Genomic DNA, 19,408 nt, shown 5'->3' with positions numbered 1-19,408 from the left:
TGCGGAGGATTGTCAGTGCGAAGACACGATTGCCTCATTCATCTTTGCGCATACCAAGGCGATAACTAACGCCAATAACGGACGAGCCCATCTTTCCTCGGTCTGACTGTCCCAACAAGAAGATGTTGGTCGTCGGCTCCTTCTCCACATCACAGAACCCCTCAACTCCTTGACGGAGGTGAGCAACAACAACGCGCAGCGTATGCACGGAAATGACAGGCAACCAACTGAAAAGTGCCGTATTACTGCCTATGTCATGGGCTAGACCCAGCAATGCCTCCAGATCTGGATCTCTGGATCTTGAAGTATATCGACCCGTTACCGTAAAACGCCCTGGTCTCAAACTCACCACGAACTGGGGATACGGGGAAGACACGCGTTCCAGAATGTTTCGATCAACGATACAAATGGAGGACAGACCACCATCCAGTCGGTGTAATCGACGGCCTGTCTTCGGACAGGCAGACCCCGCATTGTGTACGTTTTCACCTGCCTTCACTGATACTTTCGGCATTGAGAACGGCTTCATGTAGCCGTTTATCGATTCCGGTAATGTTTTAGTCGTAGATCTGCCTATCTAGGGGGCAAATCGTTTCCGGAAGTATGTTGCAGAAGTTTGGTTAAAAAAACGTTGCTTGGATGTACAAGGGTTGACAGGGCAGACGCGTATACTGAATGTACAAGACGCATGATGCTAGAGGAGAAGGTATTCGGTAGGTATTCGGCAGGTGTACACTATAGCTGTTCATTGCTTGGTTTGGCTACTCACAGTTTATATGGTACATGTCCGTACATCATGCTCTTGAACTGTCAGACCACATCGTCAACGTGAGACATACTTCATTGTATCATCTAGACTGGTTGTCTGACCACTAACAGCCAACGACGAAACAGTCTGTTGAAAATCTGCCTTACTCTCCGCGAACGTCTATTGGTAATCAGTAGTCTAGATCTATCTCGTATGAGTATTATTTCGGTAGTGAGAGTGATTCCAGACGCCACCATCGCTTATGTAAAAAATGTTGTCTAACGTTAGTGACATGAGAGAGACCAAAGTTGGATATCCGAGCTGCCCACCGATCATATACTCCTTTTCTTTTCACAAGTCGAAGTGTGGTCTGGACCTTGTACCTGCAGGATGAGATTGCCATCGTGCATATTGCGAGGCCTTGCGTAAATCGCAAACGAAATGACACTTGCATGGTGGCTTGATGTAAGTATTTGCTTTTTGCGGTCGCACTGGCCAACGGTAGTTGTAGGTCTTTTGGGTGATATGGTATCCGTCCTTACGGAAAAACACAATTTCTGACCCGGCGTGGCAGTTGGTACAAATTGCGTACCCTACATACATTGCAGTTCTCAAGTGTGGTACGGTTGTAATGAAGACGACGTCATGGCAAGAGAGGAATTGAATTCTCATACGAGCATTCCGACACTAATGAATCCGTCTGATAAAATGAGCGAACAAAGCAAAAAGCGGTCGGAAGTGAAGCCATGTTCGTGTAGATGTGTCATTCGATGCACGCGTCTGGCCTTGCGTCGATACCCACACTTTTACGATCGTCAAAGAAAACCCTTTTGGCCCTGCCATACACCTGCCCTTTCAAGGGACCAACCGAGGCGGATTGTGCATCACGGGACCGCCGTGCGTCGTGCGCCTTGACCAGTGATGAAGTCTGCAGTTCACACCGGGGCACGGCTCAGAGTGGTGTTGGTGGCTCTTCGATCGTCAACCGAAGGATTGTGACCCATGTCTCACGGCCCGTGGGCCACCGGCGCGCCTTTCAAGAGATGAACCTGAGATGTGCACAGGGAAAACGCCACGGCTTTCTTAGTTGGCATCGACACAGAAGAGTGTAGTTGGAAAACTGCAAATGTGGCGCAGATGATGCGCCAACGGATTGTTGATTGGCGGAGTTTCTGTTCATTCCATCTGTAATCCCCGTTTCCCCCGTTCGACCGCGTAGTGTCAGTATGACCGCATCAAATATATCGATTGCTCTGATGGTCGTTGTGATAGTATTTTCCGCCGACCACCTCTCGTTCACGTCCTCCAATAGCAATGGAGCCGCCTTCAAAGCATCTCTGCATCTGAGCAGACTTAAATTCCGTGCTTTTGCATCAACCGATAGTGCGAGACCAAGAGGGCGACGCGAGAATCTCATGACCCTGGGCTGGACTATTGTTGAACAGTGGCGGAGTTCCCGTCCCATGCAGAGTGCCCCTCTCTTTTTCCAGCCATGCATTGAGAAAGCAAAAGAACAGCTGCATGATGATGAGAGAGAGAAGCCAACCCATACGATGTTGGCCACTGTATGCTTGGATGGCAAAACTATGCTCAAGACGTGCCGTGGCCGAGCTGCAAATCCATGTTCCCCGAAAATTTTGCCTCTGCATAGGATCCGAAACTGTGGACCAAGACTCAGATAAGCCGTTGGGAGCATACGTGCATGATGCCCTTGACGCCCCAGATCAAAAGTCGCAGCTGACTGTCGTCTGGACCTCGGCGGTGTCCCGCGCTCTGACTCTGGAAGGATTAGAGTGAAGATTATCGATAGACTTATGTACCTAGGCAGCGGTCGCTTGCTAAATGTGGGAGTGGCTCTTCGACCGACAACCGGGTACTTCTATTCGTGAATACGTCCTTGGGTTTAAGCGAACTCTGCATCTTGACCCGGATCATGACGGCGTTTTGGGCTATTCGCCAGTTGGCCTATCAGACCGGATCGGACGTATACGCGTACTCTGTATCCGCCGCTGTCTCCACAGATTGTGGGATAAGGTTCGATAGATCCGCAAGTGCACCGTTTGTATGAGGAGACGAGAGCCTCTCCTGTTGAGGCGGAAACGACTGTGGCTGCGATTGCCCGCGCGTTGAACCACTGGGATGGAGAGCCATCATGTCCGCCAGTTGCCAAGGCTGGTAAGCGAAAACGCCACGTTTGCTTCATTGGTGGGATGGTTCTCACTTCGGAGTTATTCGCTACGTACCAGAGCAGTTGTTGTATAGAGGACGTCTGTAATCATAGATACCATGAAATAAGGCTTGCTAAACATCTTTCATGGCCTCTAGGAGGCTGCGTCAAGACGACACTTTCTGGTACGGTATGCAACGCCGTACACAAACAACAGCCGTTCCCAGATCGATTTTCCATGGCAATTATATTATCCACACGGCCAAATCATGGATGCACCTGTTAACAGCTATTACACCCCGTATGTCTCGATGGTGAAACCAGAGCTTCCTAGTGAGAGCGGAGCCGAATGCGAGTTCCTCTAGGTATCGGCATTGCTGAATTCGCATTCGATTTCGTGGACGCAGAGATCCCTGAGTGATGCAGATACTCTACGTAGTGTTAAGGTCGAGGGGAACGACCAGTGGGGGTACGGACGGCTCCAACTAGAGTCAGCCGGTCTGACGAAAATGGTTAGACGACAGAGCGAACGACCTGCAGGTACAGGAAACAAGGTTTTCGTGTGGACATAAGTCCGGGAAACGCAGACTTGAATACTTAGCAGAACAGATACGAGTTGCACCGTGATTACTCTCTGACAACGCCAGCATGTTCCTGGAGTATAATCTCAATCCCGCTGCTGAATGCCTCGAGACGAATGGAAAGTGGAGCGAAGACGAGCACCTATAATTGGCCGCAATGAGGTAATTGCCGTGTACAGACGGTTTCCATAGAAGCGGACCACAGCGCATGGATAGCCATGTGGATACACCGGTGAAGATTGTGTCCGGGAGTTCGGGCGCCGAACCTAAGACTACAAGCCCGCTAGAGAGGTACTCGTGAGGAAGTAGCGCAGTCGTCATGCACCCAACGTCATTCACAACGGGAAGAGGACTAATAGGAGAAGGTTGTTGGACGCGCAGAGGCGTGGTGCGTAAGACGTGGGCCGCTGGTGCGTGGAAGAAGCAGCAAGGTGGAGGTACCGAGTGGTGCTCGCCGATCTATGGTCGGCCGCCAGCGACCACTGCAGGAACAGGGGGAACCACGCAGCGGACAGGAACCACTGGGACTCTGGAGACTGGAGACTGGAGACATGTCCAACTCAGGTATTGATAGGAGACGCTGTGCACAGTCGTCTGCAGGGTAACAGGACAGTGATGATGATGATGATGATGATAATTAGATAGGGTCATCCCCGAGGTTGTTCCACAGATGCACGTGTATTCTTGGCATGGTAGCGCACGCGAGAGAGTCTTCACCTCCAGGTCCGGGACCTCAGCTTGGGAGAAATGACAGCCCAAAAACTGTACAGGAAATCGGTTCCAGTGCCACTATTACCGGGCGCTTTGGAATCAGTCGGTGTGATCGCTTTGCATCTGTGCCGCTGAAGTTGAAGCTGACCGCCCACAACCCCCACACGGCTCATGCCTTGAGCGTTGGACCTCATTACGAGTGCATGTTCCAAGAAGAACAAAAAAACTTGTAGAGATAGGCGCTCGTCACACGTCTTTGTGCAGACTCGAATGGCGCTGTTGTACGGCGGCTGACGCGAAGATCTACAGCCTCTACTTCGGTCGTATGCGACCGCATCACGACATGATACGAGCAGACGGTGTTGCAACATGGACCGTACTCAGTAATCTCGAGGTTATGCTTCGGTGGCCGTGCGACTGTGCCGAGGTAGTACTTTGTGCACGCTGAGTCTGTTGAAGAGTAGCGAAAAGGCAGACCACAATGGCCTCACAACCCACGATAGTCAGAACTTAACTGTGGCTGTCAAGAGGCTCTGAAACACGTTTGGGATTTGCCTGGGCTCCGACACATCATGGCATGTACTCCGACCTCGATGAGGGCTGTTCACGATTCGGATCGATCCACCGACGAGCCCTGTGTAGATTGAGACGTCTGAGTGAGGCGGGGTATCGAGTCCTTGGACGCATCTTTGGCCATGGTGTAGGGGCTGTCTTCGGTTGTTTCAGGTTCCGCCGTCTCACGAGCGAAGATCTGCAGATGGGACGTTGCTCTAGCCTTTGGTCTCTGCTCAGACGCTTATCGCGATGCCTTTCTGACAGATTTATTGATCCACGCCGGAATGCGACTATAGCATGCACCAATACTTGGAGCAATAGTTGCGCCTCTCTTCGACATGCTTAGCCAGACAGCCAGGACAAAGTAGCAGACATGTCGAAGCTGAGGCGTTATGCATGCCCAGGCGCATCGCACAATCAAGGCCTAACCCTGCAGGCATTGCGCCGTGCCCGCCTGAAAACGCGAGCCGGCACTGTTCGGCACTAATGGCACAAATGCTGTATTTAGCTACCAAAATCCTCCATTCCCAGCCTGTGAATGGATCCTGGCTCGTATCGTAAGCACAATTTACGCGTCCTGTGCTACCAAACGTCTGCTGTCTGCGAACACCGCAGGAAGACAACTTGCTCCAGCCACAGCACGTCCTGCTACGCGTTGTCGAATCCTTCTCGGGTGCACAACAACTTACGGCCGACGTTGCAAGCAAATTGGAGCTCACGTCCTCGTAGCAAAGCGGGTCGAGACGTGGTCAAAGCACATATGCAGCAGATTTAACCGTTTATTTCGCTGCAATGTCCAATCAATGACAGCCGTCATTGCCCCTGCGACCTTATATTACGCAGGCCGACCTGTCGGGCCGCGTTCACCTTGTGCGCTCATCGTCAGTGGCTCATAAGCCCTGTGAAGTCGGGCATCCCCCGTCTCCAACACCCCTGGTTCCGCGCTCCCCCAGCCACTAACAAACGCTCAGACACCGTCGCTCAGCGGCAGATACCCATGTTCTCTCCTGCTTGCGCGCAGCGAGCCTTGTCCTTGCTCATCCTAGATGTCACTAACCGAGTGGAGCACACTGAGCACCTTCCATCTTCTCCACATACTCTCCGCTGCTCGACCAAGCCGGCCATGTTCCTACATAGTGAGATCATCCCTACACCTGCTGTTACTTTACCGGCCACAAAGCATCCTGTTCCCGTGTCACGGCATGCAATACTACAGGATATGCCAATGATCGCTCTTCAGCAACTACAATCCCTACTCGAATCTTTGCTCAGCTACCTGGACCGTCCACCACTCATTCTGATTCGCAACCACCGTTTGTCTCACTTCGGTCTGTGCAGTTCGCCAACCTTCACTCGACCCTAACTCCTTGACCACATCCTCGTCTTGTTCCCACACAGAAGGGCAGAACCCCTTCATCAGCCGTCGCCCTGCAGTGGTCCGTGACCAGGCTCTTGCGTTCTCTACTCCCCTGCAAATAAGTTATCTGCCTGACCAGGTACGCATATATTACTTTGACTGTTATTGCATCTCAACTATACCTTTACCCTCGTTTGTTACGCTTGTATCCTAGACTTGGTCCAAGTCCAGTCATCTCGCCTCATCCAACCTCAATCCCTCCTCACAGGTCTTGTGTACCAATGGCAAGTCCTTTGCATACATCACTAACGCCTTCCGCAGGCGTATAACCCGGGCATTCCAACTCACAACATCCGAGCTCGCGTGCGCGCGACAGGTTTCTCCCAGAGTATTCTGTCAATTTCAATGGTTGTTGCCATCACTACATTTGCCGGCCACTTGTGGGGACCTGCACACGCCATACTAGCATTGCTCGGTTCGCATTGCTTGCATTAGGCCATATCTTTCTGGGGTTCCTCCAGATTCTCAAGCCATGTTTTCATTCCACAAAACTGATGCATCCCGATCTCGACAGTCATCTGTAGACTCTCAGGCCGCGGGGCCTAACTTTCCCACCACAAGTTCAGACTCTTGGCTGGAGCAGTATCCTCCTACGCACTCTTCTCATGCTGGTATGCATTCGCCTGAACAACAACCTAGAGCCTATCCGGCCAGACGAAGCTCCGTGTTCAACCTACGATCAAGGAGCAATACCGCAACGTCCACGACCCCGTCGTTACTGTCTCTTAGCCATTCCGATATGGCTGAACATGAGGGTTCATGGCATGACTCACCACCTGGACATCGACAAACCGGCAACAAAAACCACAAGGAGTCTACCGGATCGAGGAGGTCATTGTTTCGCGGCAAAAAGGGCAAGAGGCTAAGTGAGACGCCCATGATCAACGTTGATGAGTATGACGGGGATGCCAACGAAAGGCGAACATCGATCTTGCGGAAGAGCAAAAGAGGTAACACTCAAGCTGAGGAGGCTGGTAAGCAACAGTTTCCCCAACACGAGGTCTATATGCTAACCATCACAGCAGGTGCGAACCTAATAAGCCGTATTTCGAGCCCATTCGACTTTCAGCACCTCTCCCATACTGATCGACATCAAATCGCTGCCCTCGAAAAGCAACTCCCAGATTCACCAACCGAGAGCCTCCATTTCAGGAACTTTTCTTCTGAAAACCTTGCAATTGGAGAGGATAGATCCTCATCTGCCCTTGGCTTTAGATCACCCCCTCGCAGTCCAGATGCGCGCCATGAGTCGGAAAATGCACCCCATTTTCCAATGATGCGACGACCACTACGTCTAGCCCGATCTATAGAGAGCTTCTCCCAACCCGGTATCAGCCCTCGGAAACATACCCACACATCTTCTTCGGTACAGGCGCCTCTCCAATCGCCATATCTCCCTCTTGGACCTCCTTTCGATACACCTGAAATTGCATATGAAGAGACAGGACCAATCCCACGCAGATCGTCTCGATCCAAGCGAGAATCAGGTATCTGGGACTCGTTTGCGCTCTCGGCTGTGTCCACACCAGACATAATACCTGAAATACTAGAAGACTCCTCGTATTTCGGCCATGCGGTAACAACACCTGACGACTCGGCCATTCACGCAACGACACCGCCATCGTTTAGCCCTAGTCTCGCAGATGTCGCTGAGGAACCAGAGAGATTCGTCAGCCCAAGGCCTGCACCACAGCCGCCAATGAAGACCCCGACTTCACCGAGATCGCCCTACTTTGGGTCGTTCTCCTTTCAGAGCCCGCGATCACCAGTCAACTCTAGGGCACATGGTCGGGGTCAATCTCCTGCCTCACCAAGGGCAGCACCGTCTGTCTCGCGACCCTCATCGCAGATGTCTGATACGTTGGGCTCGGGTAGTATTCCAAGGAGAATGTCCATTCGAAAACCTACTCATCGTCGCCAGTCGAACACATGGCGCGCAATAGAGGAGTCATGGGAAGAGGACGTTGACTATATTTATGACAACGCCCTCGAAGCTGACTGTGACTTCGAATGGGATCGTGCATCTGATGATGGTGTTCGCTGTTGCGAAACACCTTCTGCGGAGCAAGCGAATAACGACAACCTAAGAATCACGCCCGCTGATAGAGAGCGCTTCGCTTCTGACAATTTCCGCTCGTCTCTACTCGTTCCCAGCACAGGAAGTGTGCCAGAGCTAGTCCCAACTTCTGCGATATCCACATCTACCATGGGTACTGGACTGCCACCAACACCATCGGGATTCTTCAATGCCAACCGCTTCAGCGGCGACACTGGATTCATACTAAGCCCTTCCCTCCTTGTCCCCCAAGAATACAAGGATACCAGAGAAGTCACTTACGAGGACTTGCTTGACGAGTACGCTGGGTCCGATCGGCATTTTCCAATGCTTGACGCGAGCCGAAGCGCGACTAGCTCGGCGCGTAGTAGTCACGTCCGACTTAGTAGACGAAGCTCCTATGATAGTAGCCTCATGTCCTCTGTCCAGAGCTCTGGCCTTTGGAGCTCCCTGTACGGCGCTCGGCAAGTTCTGCAGGAAGTGTACCAGAATTGATCCCTTCCCGTCGTAGCCGAAAGTCGCTTGGCTTTAGTCTGGCAGGCGATCAATTATCGGAGCAGATCGCATTTCTCAACGAAGACAAAGAAGACGATGACGTTACGCCGCCAGGGCGTACTTTGGAAGGGCGAACATTTTTCGCTTCAGATGACGAAGCGCCACAAGATGAGGAGCAATCTCGCAGCTCCATAGAGACTGAGCTCAGGGCCTCGCTTGATCTGGCTCGACGTGGCTCGCAGCGTACCAATCATCCCACCGTCGAAGAAGAGCTCAAGTCATCGCTCGATCTTGCGCGTCAAGGGTCACCACGCTCCGCTCGTACTTCAGCACGCCAGCACAAACAAGCCCTGTCTGACGGTGCTGCCAAGCTGCTTTCCGTTTCTGTACCTAAAGAAGACTCATCAGCCAAGCTACGCAATCGCTCAGCGACCACAGCGCAGGCGCGCTCCCCATGCTGAGCCTCTTCCCAGTACCACCACGCAACACATCCACTACTTCGCAATTGTAAAATCCAAACACCATCATCAACAACCCATCACCACGGCGCCCTTAATAATAGCTTCACGAGCAGCGTCTCTACACTAAGCCTGGAGGCTTCTGAAGCATGGCTGGCTATGCTTCATGTCATGTTAACAACGACACAACATTGCATTCAGTGTATATATTGACGAGTCATGTTCTTTCCTATCTTGTCTGTCTACTTTCAGTCTCGTTGTCAACGGAAGGCTAAAAGTCGGAGGAGTTTCACTTAGTCTCGCGCATTTCAGTTTTCTTTGCGTCAGCTTTCTATCAGCTCGCTCATGTGCATTTCGTCGGCGCACCTTTGTCTCATTACATAGATCTGTCTTACACCATTTGCACATCAATCGTCTCCTATGTTCAGAAGGAGAATGACCTATCGCGAAGAGCGCGAAAAATAATCACCATCTGGTTTTGGAATCACCACATGAGATGATTGTTGGTTTCGATCTCGTTCCTCTTTCGAAAGATGCTTGCGAGCATTGCAATACAAACAAATCAAGATGATAACACAACCAATTTCATGGTCTTCTTCGCCTTTGCTTAATGATTGACCTATACTCGGCTGCATTTCGCGGCTTGAAATAAGTTGACCGATTATATGGTCCTCGCTTTGAGCCACGCAGGTACATGGCGCATTCCCCCAGCCTGCGCGAGTCCTTGTGCCTCACTTTGCTACCTTCTCAACGATCCACAGGTCCGACCCTGACGATCCACACGGCAGCTCATCCTCAGATTCGCAGGCTTGCCCTGCATGAACACACCCGCCCGCGCCGTTGGCTTAGTACGGGCAGGCTGATTGGAAATACAGGGAAAAGCATTATCGTCGTATGAACGCCACGAACATGATTACATGAGCTGAAAAAACTACGACGCGACGCGATGTCGTGTCATCAACACCAACGCGCGCAAGTATAGATGAAGAGCACAAGAGCTTCGCATAGCCGCGAAGGGACGTGCAGTACAGTCCGGCTAATTCGACGTTTTACTAGGAGAGTAAAACAATAGCAGAAACTAGTGTGTCAGGAACGGGGCAGCGGGACGCTTTCGCCAGGCTTTTGTCGCGTGCTATTCATCAATGCCGTGCTACTACCCGCAAAACATATCTGGCTACGAAATAGTGCAGATTGACACAACGCTCATTTGATTGCGGCGCCTGCAGCGTATAAGCCCATGTGGTTAGACGCTGCGCATCGTCCTGAAATGGATGTAAACAAGTGGGTTTGTTATCTCAAATGGATACGGAGCCGACCTGTCGAGGCGAGGTTTTCGCAATGAAGTCGCCCAAAGAGACCGGTGCCATGGTACCGAATGGCTGACTGACAAACTGGTGGTGGAGATGGTTCGTGTTGATATCGGAGGCGAGTTGTTTGTTGGTGGGTCGGTTGCATCTAGCCATCTAACGACCTTTTGACTGTTTTGGAAGCCATCGGATCGATCAGATAGGCAGTTGCAAGAACGCGACGGTTTCGGAAAGCATGTTGAAACTGGTTATGATGGCCACGATGTCAAGGTCCCAACCCTGTATCATGCTAGCCAACATATCCGCGGCTCGCAGAATCTGGGGAAGCGAGCAGCAGAGCGCACATACTGATCTGCTAGACAGCATGTTCTTATTGTTGGGATAGTAATATTAAGGGTACTGGAATAGAAAAAAGACCGGGAATGCTCCACTCTACACCCACATGGCAGCTCCACCAAAGTGTTCATTGAGAGAGCGCGTACTGCGACAAACTTCTGCCTACCTAGGTACGATCAATGCGCTCGTCTGACTGCGTTGTGCCTCTACACGCAACCAACCGCGCCCAATACCAACAGATTAAACATGCAGGAACCAAGACGTCCCTCATTCGAAACCGGGAACTGACCGCGCGCAAATCCATAGGGATGCCGAACCGAACAAGATCGTCCGGGTAAAAGACTTCAAGAATCCTGGCCATATGCAAGTCAAATACCAGGGGCCTACACGCGGAGCGGCACGTTCATTATAGACCCTGTTGAGGACCAAGGCGCAGATAGTGTGTGGCTCGGGTAATAGACAAGTCGTTTGGAATTATCCGGGCCGCTGAACGTGCCTGAAGCAATGCCGGCTGTGCTCGTGCATGGGACTTGTGTTTTATGTACTTCATACCCATCGGTAAGCGAGGATGTGTACATGCACATTTCACGATCTTGGACAGATATCGTGACGGATTGAGGGTAGAAGAGCGTTGATCGGCCAGAAAGAGATGTTGTGACCAGGCTGAATGTCATTCAAAACGCTATTTCATATGCGGTGGAACCATCGTGAAGATGCCTGAGGCATTCATTCAGCCTATGCGAGGTGTCTGGACTTCGCCGACTAGATTTTTTTCGATTGACGGACGCTGCGTTCTCGATGTGTTTCTCCGGTAGAGTAGGGACTTTGTCTTGCATTGGATATGATGCAGTGTCTTCTTCTAGGAATGCCACAATGACCATGCTCTTTTCAGTAACCTCCATTTGCGTCCGTGACTACCTGTTGAAATTGACATTGAGGTACACGCTGACCCTGCTTGGTACAGCTCCTGTGATAACCACGCGTTGAGCTACCGGAGGGCAGTTAGATAATACATCAAGGATCTAATTTCAAAGTCCGAGTATTTGTGATTTGGATTAGCCAGTTATCTAGTCGGACGTAGGGTGAGAATGCAACGAAACTAAACGATTTGGCGATACAAATATGTTAAGTCTGTTAAATCTGCACATTAAGCTATCATGTAGACCTCCTGAATTAATACTGCAAACAGGGAGTTCTGTCTGATATCTGCTTTAGTACTAGGCTGCTGCATGGGCTTGACGTCGTGCTCATTCGTCATGTTCGATAACGGCTCACAGCCTCAGCTTCGTCTATATCCCTATCTCAGCAAGATCTAATCTGATATATCTTACTACTCTTCTCATGTAACGAGTTTCAAGGTAAGGGACAGGCAGAAACCTACTGCAGCTCTTGTGTAGACATTAGCATTTGTCGCCCTCGTCCGGATCGTCGGTCCATTCCTAATCGAAGTTTGAAGAACAAAGTCTCAATTGACAAGATTGAGAGAAAGGATATAATCGCAGGCGTGGTGGTAACACATCAGCTCTTGACGAAATGTATTGTAGGTGTTTGTTCATCGAAGATGGGAGTGTCACCCAATTGCCATCTGGGCTTTCTTATCTCCGATGTCGCCTACGTCATCTGTTGCCAACACTTTCACAGCGCGACATATTTCTTCCTTACACCACAATTACCATGTCGAACTCGCGTGCTACCTTGTAGATCTCAGAACCTGACATACCACTCCTGGCTACATATCACAGCCCTTCTCAGACCTTTCCCGCTCCCTTCCGTCTTTGTAGTGAACTGTGATCCAAGCCGCTCATCATGGTCTTCCGGATGGCCCGCCTAGCACCCCCGCCCGCCCGTCTCACACCGCGGCGTCTTTTGTTCATCGCATCGGCAGGTGTACTTTTTGGCGTTCTCTTCTTCAGCTTGGCCCCAATCACCTCACCACTTCCGCCTTACACAGGACCGCATGAGGTTGGCATACTGGATGTTGAGACAGAGGTCCAAAAGAGAACGATTCATGATGCTGTACTGAAGGCAACTGGGGAGAAGACTTTCGAACTCAATACATTGGCCATCACTTTATACTACCCATCTTCTCTGCCTCTGGCGTCGCCTAGTCAGCGACTATGGGCACGACCATGGCTGCCCCAACCGGTTTCGCTCATTGGCGAGGGATATGCTCGGCTTGCCGGTGTATCGAAACTGTCTTCGGTTTTCACGTTTGCTCTCTGGCTCCTTGGTTCAAGCACGGTCATCCCAGGTGTCGTTGATGCACCCATACTTTCCGGCGCTGAGCAGATATTGGGCGAAGATGGCAGTGGTGCAGGCAGCTTCGGAAAGATCATGAGCGCAGCAGAGGAGGAGCATCAGGAATTGAAACGCGGTAGTGATCTCGGGGGGTTGCCATGCCTGGTATTTACACATGGAATGGCTGGAATGAGCCAGAGTTATGCCCACTACCTCGGAAGTATCGCAAGTTACGGCTATGTTGTCGCTGCTGTCGAACACCGCGACGGAAGCGGACCCGGTACTATCGTGCACTATCCTGATGGGACGGAGCGGAAAGTTTGGCACCTGAAACTCGAGGACCTTGCAGTCGACCCGCCAATGACTGACCTAGATCTTAAGGCTGCACAACTCAACTTCCGCGAAGCCGAGATCAGCGAAACCATCAAGCTCTTCGCGCAACTCAACGCTGGTGACGCACCAGTCGTGAACCTCAAGCCTGATTCACCGCGGAACGCCCTACCTGGTTTCAAGAACCGTCTCAACTTGTCTGCAGTCACAGTCGGAGGCCACTCATACGGCGCTACAGGCGTGATGCAAGCACTCAAATCTGCTGGCTCAAAGGCAATGCCCATCAACGGCGGCGTTGCGTTAGACCCTGGAAAGGGGTCCGGACCGCTGAACAAAGACATCGATGTACCAGTACTTGTAATGCAGAGCGGTGAATGGACAGAGAAGCAAACGGATTTCTACGGACAGGGATGGCACTTCAATGTTGTGAAGGGCATCATCGAAAACGTGAAGGTGGGATGGTTCATGACCTTGATGGGCACCGCTCATCCGTCTTGTACCGATGCGCCTCTGATCGTTCCTTGGATTATGAAGTTAGTCACTGGTACAACGCTCAACAGCAAGGACGCGCTTCACGAGTACATCGACACATCGGTCGCCTTCCTAGAGTACCTGCGAACAGGTGAGAAGAAGGGCGTTCTGGAGAGCGGTGTTACAAATGATGAAGGACCTTTCCATCGTGTCACACCACGTGAAACGGTCAAGGGCCCGCATGGCGCTAACTGGGAAGTTCACGTTGTGCCTAAGGCGGAGTAGACTGTATATACATTTTTAATACCAAAACACAAGAGTATGCAAATATGTGATACTCACCGCATTATACACGACTTCCCATCGAGCTGAATTTAGCTCGACTGTATGTCACAACGCCCATGCCAATGATTATCAATTGTGCAAGTATCGGTAAACCTTTCCTGTACTATTAAATAGTCTGATCTAGCGCCGGCGAGACCTTATACACTATGCCAGCATCGCAAGCACCTGGACATCAACGGTAGTAAAAGTAACCAGATCACGCCACGAGCGTTCAATGTGAATTACATCGCCCTCTAAAGGATCCCAACCATGTTCTTCAGCCACCTGGCGCACACTCACGGGTTGCGCCTGCTCGAACAGCCGCTTTACCACAGGTCCTGCTTCGACATTGACAGCGCGACAAGTGCCAACTATAGCTCGATCAATCTGTATCCGGATCCGAGTCGTTCGGGGAGAGGAGATTCGACCATCGGAACTGGGATACTCGACTGTGACTACTTGAGGGTTAGCAACGATACATATATGGAAGTAAAGCACTCATTGAGACGCTCGTATATCATGAGGCGTAGCTCAGTAGGGAGATCGAGTAGCCGGAATGGCTGGACTACTTTGTTGTTGGATAAAGGAGATGTTGGTTCTGAGCATTTCGCAAGGTTGTCCATGATCTCGAGGTCAAGACTTGCTTTGTGATCGTGTGCTCGAAAAGCGAGCGTTGAATATTGAGAATGAAATCAAGGTTGATGCTGCTATTAGTCTGAGGAGAATCTCTGATGCAATTTGATAGTCGCGCGCTATTTTGACCAGTGAGAGTCTATGCGAGACACACAATCGGTTACGTCTAGGCAGCAGTAAGAACCGACGTTCACCAGAATTCCCGTCGTTCTAAGCTACCAGACTCGGCTATGTGCGGAAGCAGGCGATCTTTGCCATTCTCATGTTGGGTTGTCAAATCGTGAAAAGCCAATGGGGCTGAACAGGGCTATTCAAGTAGTAGGGAGAAGTAGGCCCAGCACTAAAGCAACAACAATGTATGTAAGGTCACCAAGGATCTCGAGGGTATCGAGGTGATAGAACCGAGCCACAGTACAATATAGAACATCTGCTGTAATTGACTAACCACTCGTAAGCGTTGCTTCATGATTGGATAAACATCTCGAGATACTAAACAAATTGGGGAAAGTGCAGTTCAAAGCAGAGTGGTGTGTTACTATTCATCTCATACTTCCATTAATTCTACTTCCATGTGCGCAGCGAGAAGCCCTTGCTGTCACCCCCTCTTGACCTAGGCTGTTGTTTCTTCTCTTTCTTCGGCTTCTCCAGTCTCTTACAGCTCACATCCGCCTTTACCATCATGAAACTTTGATCAAAGACATGTCCATTAGCATTACCGCATCGTTCGAGTGCAGGCGCAAGTGCCAGTTCTACTCTTCTGCCCTTTGCGCTGCCGTTGACTCCATACCCGCCGCTGCTATTTTCGTCATCATCTTCATATACGTCTTCCATTTCGCTGTCATAGAATCCATAGCCCCAGTATTGGTCCTTCTTGCCGCCAGTAAATGTAACAAATCGATAGTCGGCAAGCTGGCGCTTCATCTTCAAGTCTAATGCAACAGACGCTGATATGATTGTTCCCAGTTGTTCCTTCCCTTTACGCAAGGAGTGTGTAGACCAGGGCCGCAGTTTGCGACGCATGCGACTGCAGAAACGGGATATTCGTTTTAAGACGGGAGCAGCATCGAAAGTGGGACGCCATTTGCCGTCTACTTGAGGAACCAGGAGGTTTACGGTCATGGCGCGCCATTGGTGGTACTCTTCGGCCTCGGCCTCGTTCTTGACAGCTGTGCATTGTTAGCGTTTGCATTTACAAGAGGGTTGAGGCACATAGGGGACTATACCCTTGCGCAACGTGTCGTTGATCTCACGCAGCTTCCTATCTCCCAATTTGCCTGCCCAGATGTATCCGCTGCCTTTCTGCCAATTGTTGAAGATCTTCTGTTGCAGCTTCATCCACACGTACGCCTGTATGAGAAGTGGTCGTTCCTCCGGATCCTTCAGATACATCTGATAGTTGTCTGTAAGGTTCCCAAACAGCTCCTTTGCTCTGTGAAGATGCGGTCGCTTGCTCGTGGCCTTGATAGGCCCACCAAAATACTCCTCGCTCCATATCCGGATCTCATATCGCAGCGCGTGGAGCTCTTCAACCAAAGTATTTTCTTCCGACTTGTACAGGACCGTACGTTTCGCGGGTAACCCATGCGGACCCATGCTCCTCCTTTGTAGCTCTTTCCTCAGCGCATCTCGTTCTTTTGTGACATGATAGTACCGCTGTATGAGATCATCTTGACTATTACCCCTCGACGCGTCCGGTCGCGATGGACTTTTCGGTGGTACGAGGGGGCTGATAGTCGCGCTTAGTTGGTGCGGGCGAGGTGATGCTGAAGACTCATCAGACGATGTGTCTTCGGCTGATGTAGCGGTAACTTTCTCGAACTTTAGTGGTGGTATATATGGCGCCTTCCGTCTATGCCTGGGGATCAGGACCTCCTCGTCCGACCATTCGTCTCCAACTTCGGGGAATGGGTAGCCTTGTTGCTCCATAACAGGCGATTCAATGGTCGATACAGATTGTGGTTCTTCGATCACTTCGGCGGAGGGGCAGGTGAGCTTGAGCGATTTGAGAGTAGAATAGCGGACATCTATGGATGCGACTCGGTCAGCGCGCTATATGCCAATAGCTCCAATGCTCACACGCACCGGGAGATAAAGTCGCCATCTCAACAAAGAGCGAGCATGTTGCCCGTCTGGTATGCGCTCAATGTTGATCCTGCCAGCGGTGAAGCCTCTTGGTAGTCTATGCTGCTATCCCTTCCCGCAGTCTCATCTCAGATCAGCTTCGGACAAAGCTGCAGCGGGGCCGATAGTGTTTATAGCCTTGGAAGAATCGACTGGACGATCTGGAGGAGTTTGTGGGCAAGCTCTCAGCAAGGACGGCAGCATGGCGAAAGCAAGCTTTGCTGCTATCTAGGCCCAGCCTCGCCGCGAAAGGAAGCCCTGGCGGTTCAGCATGAACCACTAAGAGCGAGCAGGCGACGAAACGAGCTGCAATCACACCAGTGACGTGTGACGAAGTGCATGCAGACGGCGATAGGTCCACGATTGGGTGGAAAAGAGGGAGGCTTTCGGCGTCTTCGCTTATCTAGCGTGCACCTGTCACCTGAACGCGACAACGCGACGGGACGACTTCGGGATCCACTTAAACCACGTTTCCGCCAGCGACATGTCTCTTCGTCGCACAGTCTTGTACAACACGACATGTGTTTACAAACTCAATTCTGCTGTCATGGTAACTTATCGATATACGCAATTTCCGAAACTCCAAAAGCACAACGCGCAAAGGCCACTCTAGAGTGTGCTAGCAAGCTTTATCCTGGAGTACAGAATACTTCCGACCTCCGCATTCTCCTCCCCACTGTACATCTCGTATACGCCAATCATCGTCGTGTACCTTCCCTAGCCCCCTCATTGTATCAAAGCAGCGGCCATCTCATCTTTCTGCTTCAACCCTGTCCCTGTTTTCGCCCAGCAGTTCCCCGGTGATCTTCCATCAGCATAGAACGACGCTGAAGTACACCTGTCTCCTCCTGTTGTGTATGTAGTTCTAGTTCGAACAAAGCGCGAGGCAAGTATCCAGGTCTAGGACGAAAGCTTCGATGAGGTCTCGCCCATCAGTGTCAAATCCGCAATGCTTGGTGAAGTTGTATTGTCCTGGGTTGCCACCGGGTGTTCTGGGCGTGAAAGATGTGTTGTTGCTGGATGGGCAGTCGGTGGTTACAAAAGAGGAGGGTGAGCCAGTGGGTTGGGAGGATGTTGCATCACTCGAAGCTCCTGTGCAGGACGGAAGCGAGCTGCGAATATATTAGACACACACTGATAAGATGCATCCAGGTTCGGGCTGCTTACCTCTGAACAGATGACGACTGCAAGATACCGTCGCTGCTCTCTTTCGCTGCTAGCGAGCCCCCTACAGCTCCACCTACAGACGCGCCGATCACGACGAGGCTTGCGAGGACAAGTATGAACCAGAAAAGCCTTCTCTTCAAGCCTCCGATATATTGCGACTGATGTTTCTCCGTTGTGGGATTGTTCATGACCACGCGTTGGTGCACCCAGGCTTCCTTCCCCTCACCCTCGTGTTCCATGACATGTAGACCTTCTTCGACAGGATGAAGGCCACCTTCGCAACAACGCTCTGGTAGATTTTCATGTGTAGTGAGTTTCGACATCATGCTATGAGTGGCGCTGATGGTGCTCAAGGTCGTTGAACGGATCTTGATCCAGATCTCTATACAGGAGCCTCGTGGGAGGGTAACGCTAGATCGTTGCTTAGCATCTTCGAGCAATGTTGCAAAACGTGGGTTTTGATACGCAACAGAAGGTCCCACCACAATGTAACGAGGCAAAGCGCTGGGCTAAGATAAGATGCATTGTTACAAACGGGCGTGGAGCGTGGCTTGACGCGAGGCATAAACGACACAAACCCGTCGCACTGGTTCTCAACCGCAGGCAAACTGTGACAACCCAGGTAGGTTTGCCTGCATTAAAATTGCTTCAGTGAGAATGGGGGCTGAACAGGGTGAGATCGCAAGAATGCAACTGAAGCTGACCGTAAGCAGTGCCTGGGGGTCGTATTGCGAAACTCGACTTGTTACAAAGGCACATATAACTTGAGGGTAACTTCGTCCTCGTCGTTAGCCGTGTAATCATAGCCAATAATCGCGCGTCTGGAGACCTCTCCTTCATCGATGCCCGCACTGTTCTTCATTAGTATCGAGGAAGAGGTTTGGCTCAGTGTAGGAATCACTTGGACCTTCTCTTACGCCGCCTGTGATCAGTTCGGCTTCTCTCTTTCGATCTCAAGACAGTTCATATTCCTGCAATCCCATATCTTTCCAGGATTGCGACCTCTGGGATCGTCTATCGGGCTGTGTTAGTTGTCAGTGGACAGCAAGCACTGCAATGTCATCTGGCTGGCAGGTCTGATTGTCTGGGTAGGCTGCGATAAGGCAAAACAAGGCTGTGTGTCGGACACAATCTTCTAACATAATGAACAACCAGGAGAACTTGACAACTACAGCAAGAACAGTCGGTCATGGTAAGGACACAGAAAGTAAGACTGTGCAGAAACAATCCGCTGCTGCTTTGGATTGTGTTGGGAAAAGTATTGGTTGGAACAGATGAAATACCTGCGAGATT

The 19,408-nt window shown here is 51.0% G+C and overlaps 4 protein-coding genes across 4 annotated transcripts; 2 read left to right on the top strand and 2 right to left on the bottom strand.

The window, feature by feature from the left end:
- Window positions 1-6,918: 6,918 nt before the first annotated feature.
- Window positions 6,919-9,191, top strand: ALTATR162_LOCUS8099 (uncharacterized protein; the record flags this gene model as incomplete). Its single annotated transcript, XM_043315728.1, has 3 exons — window positions 6,919-7,153; window positions 7,202-8,534; window positions 8,747-9,191. The coding sequence occupies 3 exons, from the start codon at window positions 6,919-6,921 to the stop codon at window positions 9,189-9,191; spliced, it is 2,013 nt and encodes a 670-aa protein (XP_043171663.1).
- A 3,446-nt stretch (window positions 9,192-12,637) lies between these two features.
- Window positions 12,638-14,155, top strand: ALTATR162_LOCUS8098 (uncharacterized protein; the record flags this gene model as incomplete). The annotated part of the gene is made up of 1 exon (XM_043315727.1): window positions 12,638-14,155. One exon carries the CDS (start codon window positions 12,638-12,640, stop codon window positions 14,153-14,155), a length of 1,518 nt encoding a protein of 505 aa, XP_043171662.1.
- Window positions 14,156-15,388: 1,233 nt separating this feature from the next.
- On the bottom strand, window positions 15,389-16,753 carry ALTATR162_LOCUS8097 (uncharacterized protein; the record flags this gene model as incomplete). The annotated part of the gene is made up of 2 exons (XM_043315726.1): window positions 15,389-15,993; window positions 16,051-16,753. The coding sequence occupies 2 exons, from the start codon at window positions 16,751-16,753 to the stop codon at window positions 15,389-15,391; spliced, it is 1,308 nt and encodes a 435-aa protein (XP_043171661.1).
- A 1,060-nt stretch (window positions 16,754-17,813) lies between these two features.
- ALTATR162_LOCUS8096 (uncharacterized protein) lies at window positions 17,814-18,438 on the bottom strand (the record flags this gene model as incomplete). The annotated part of the gene is made up of 2 exons (XM_043315725.1): window positions 17,814-18,060; window positions 18,116-18,438. The coding sequence occupies 2 exons, from the start codon at window positions 18,436-18,438 to the stop codon at window positions 17,814-17,816; spliced, it is 570 nt and encodes a 189-aa protein (XP_043171660.1).
- Window positions 18,439-19,408: the final 970 nt, after the last annotated feature.

The sequence above is a fragment of the Alternaria atra genome, assembly GCF_907166805.1.
Source record: "Alternaria atra isolate CS162 genome assembly, contig: 28, whole genome shotgun sequence".
NCBI classification, from domain to species: Eukaryota; Fungi; Ascomycota; class Dothideomycetes; order Pleosporales; family Pleosporaceae; genus Alternaria; species Alternaria atra.
Note: the sequence above shows the minus strand (reverse complement) of the source record. Positions and strands in the feature narration are given on the sequence as shown.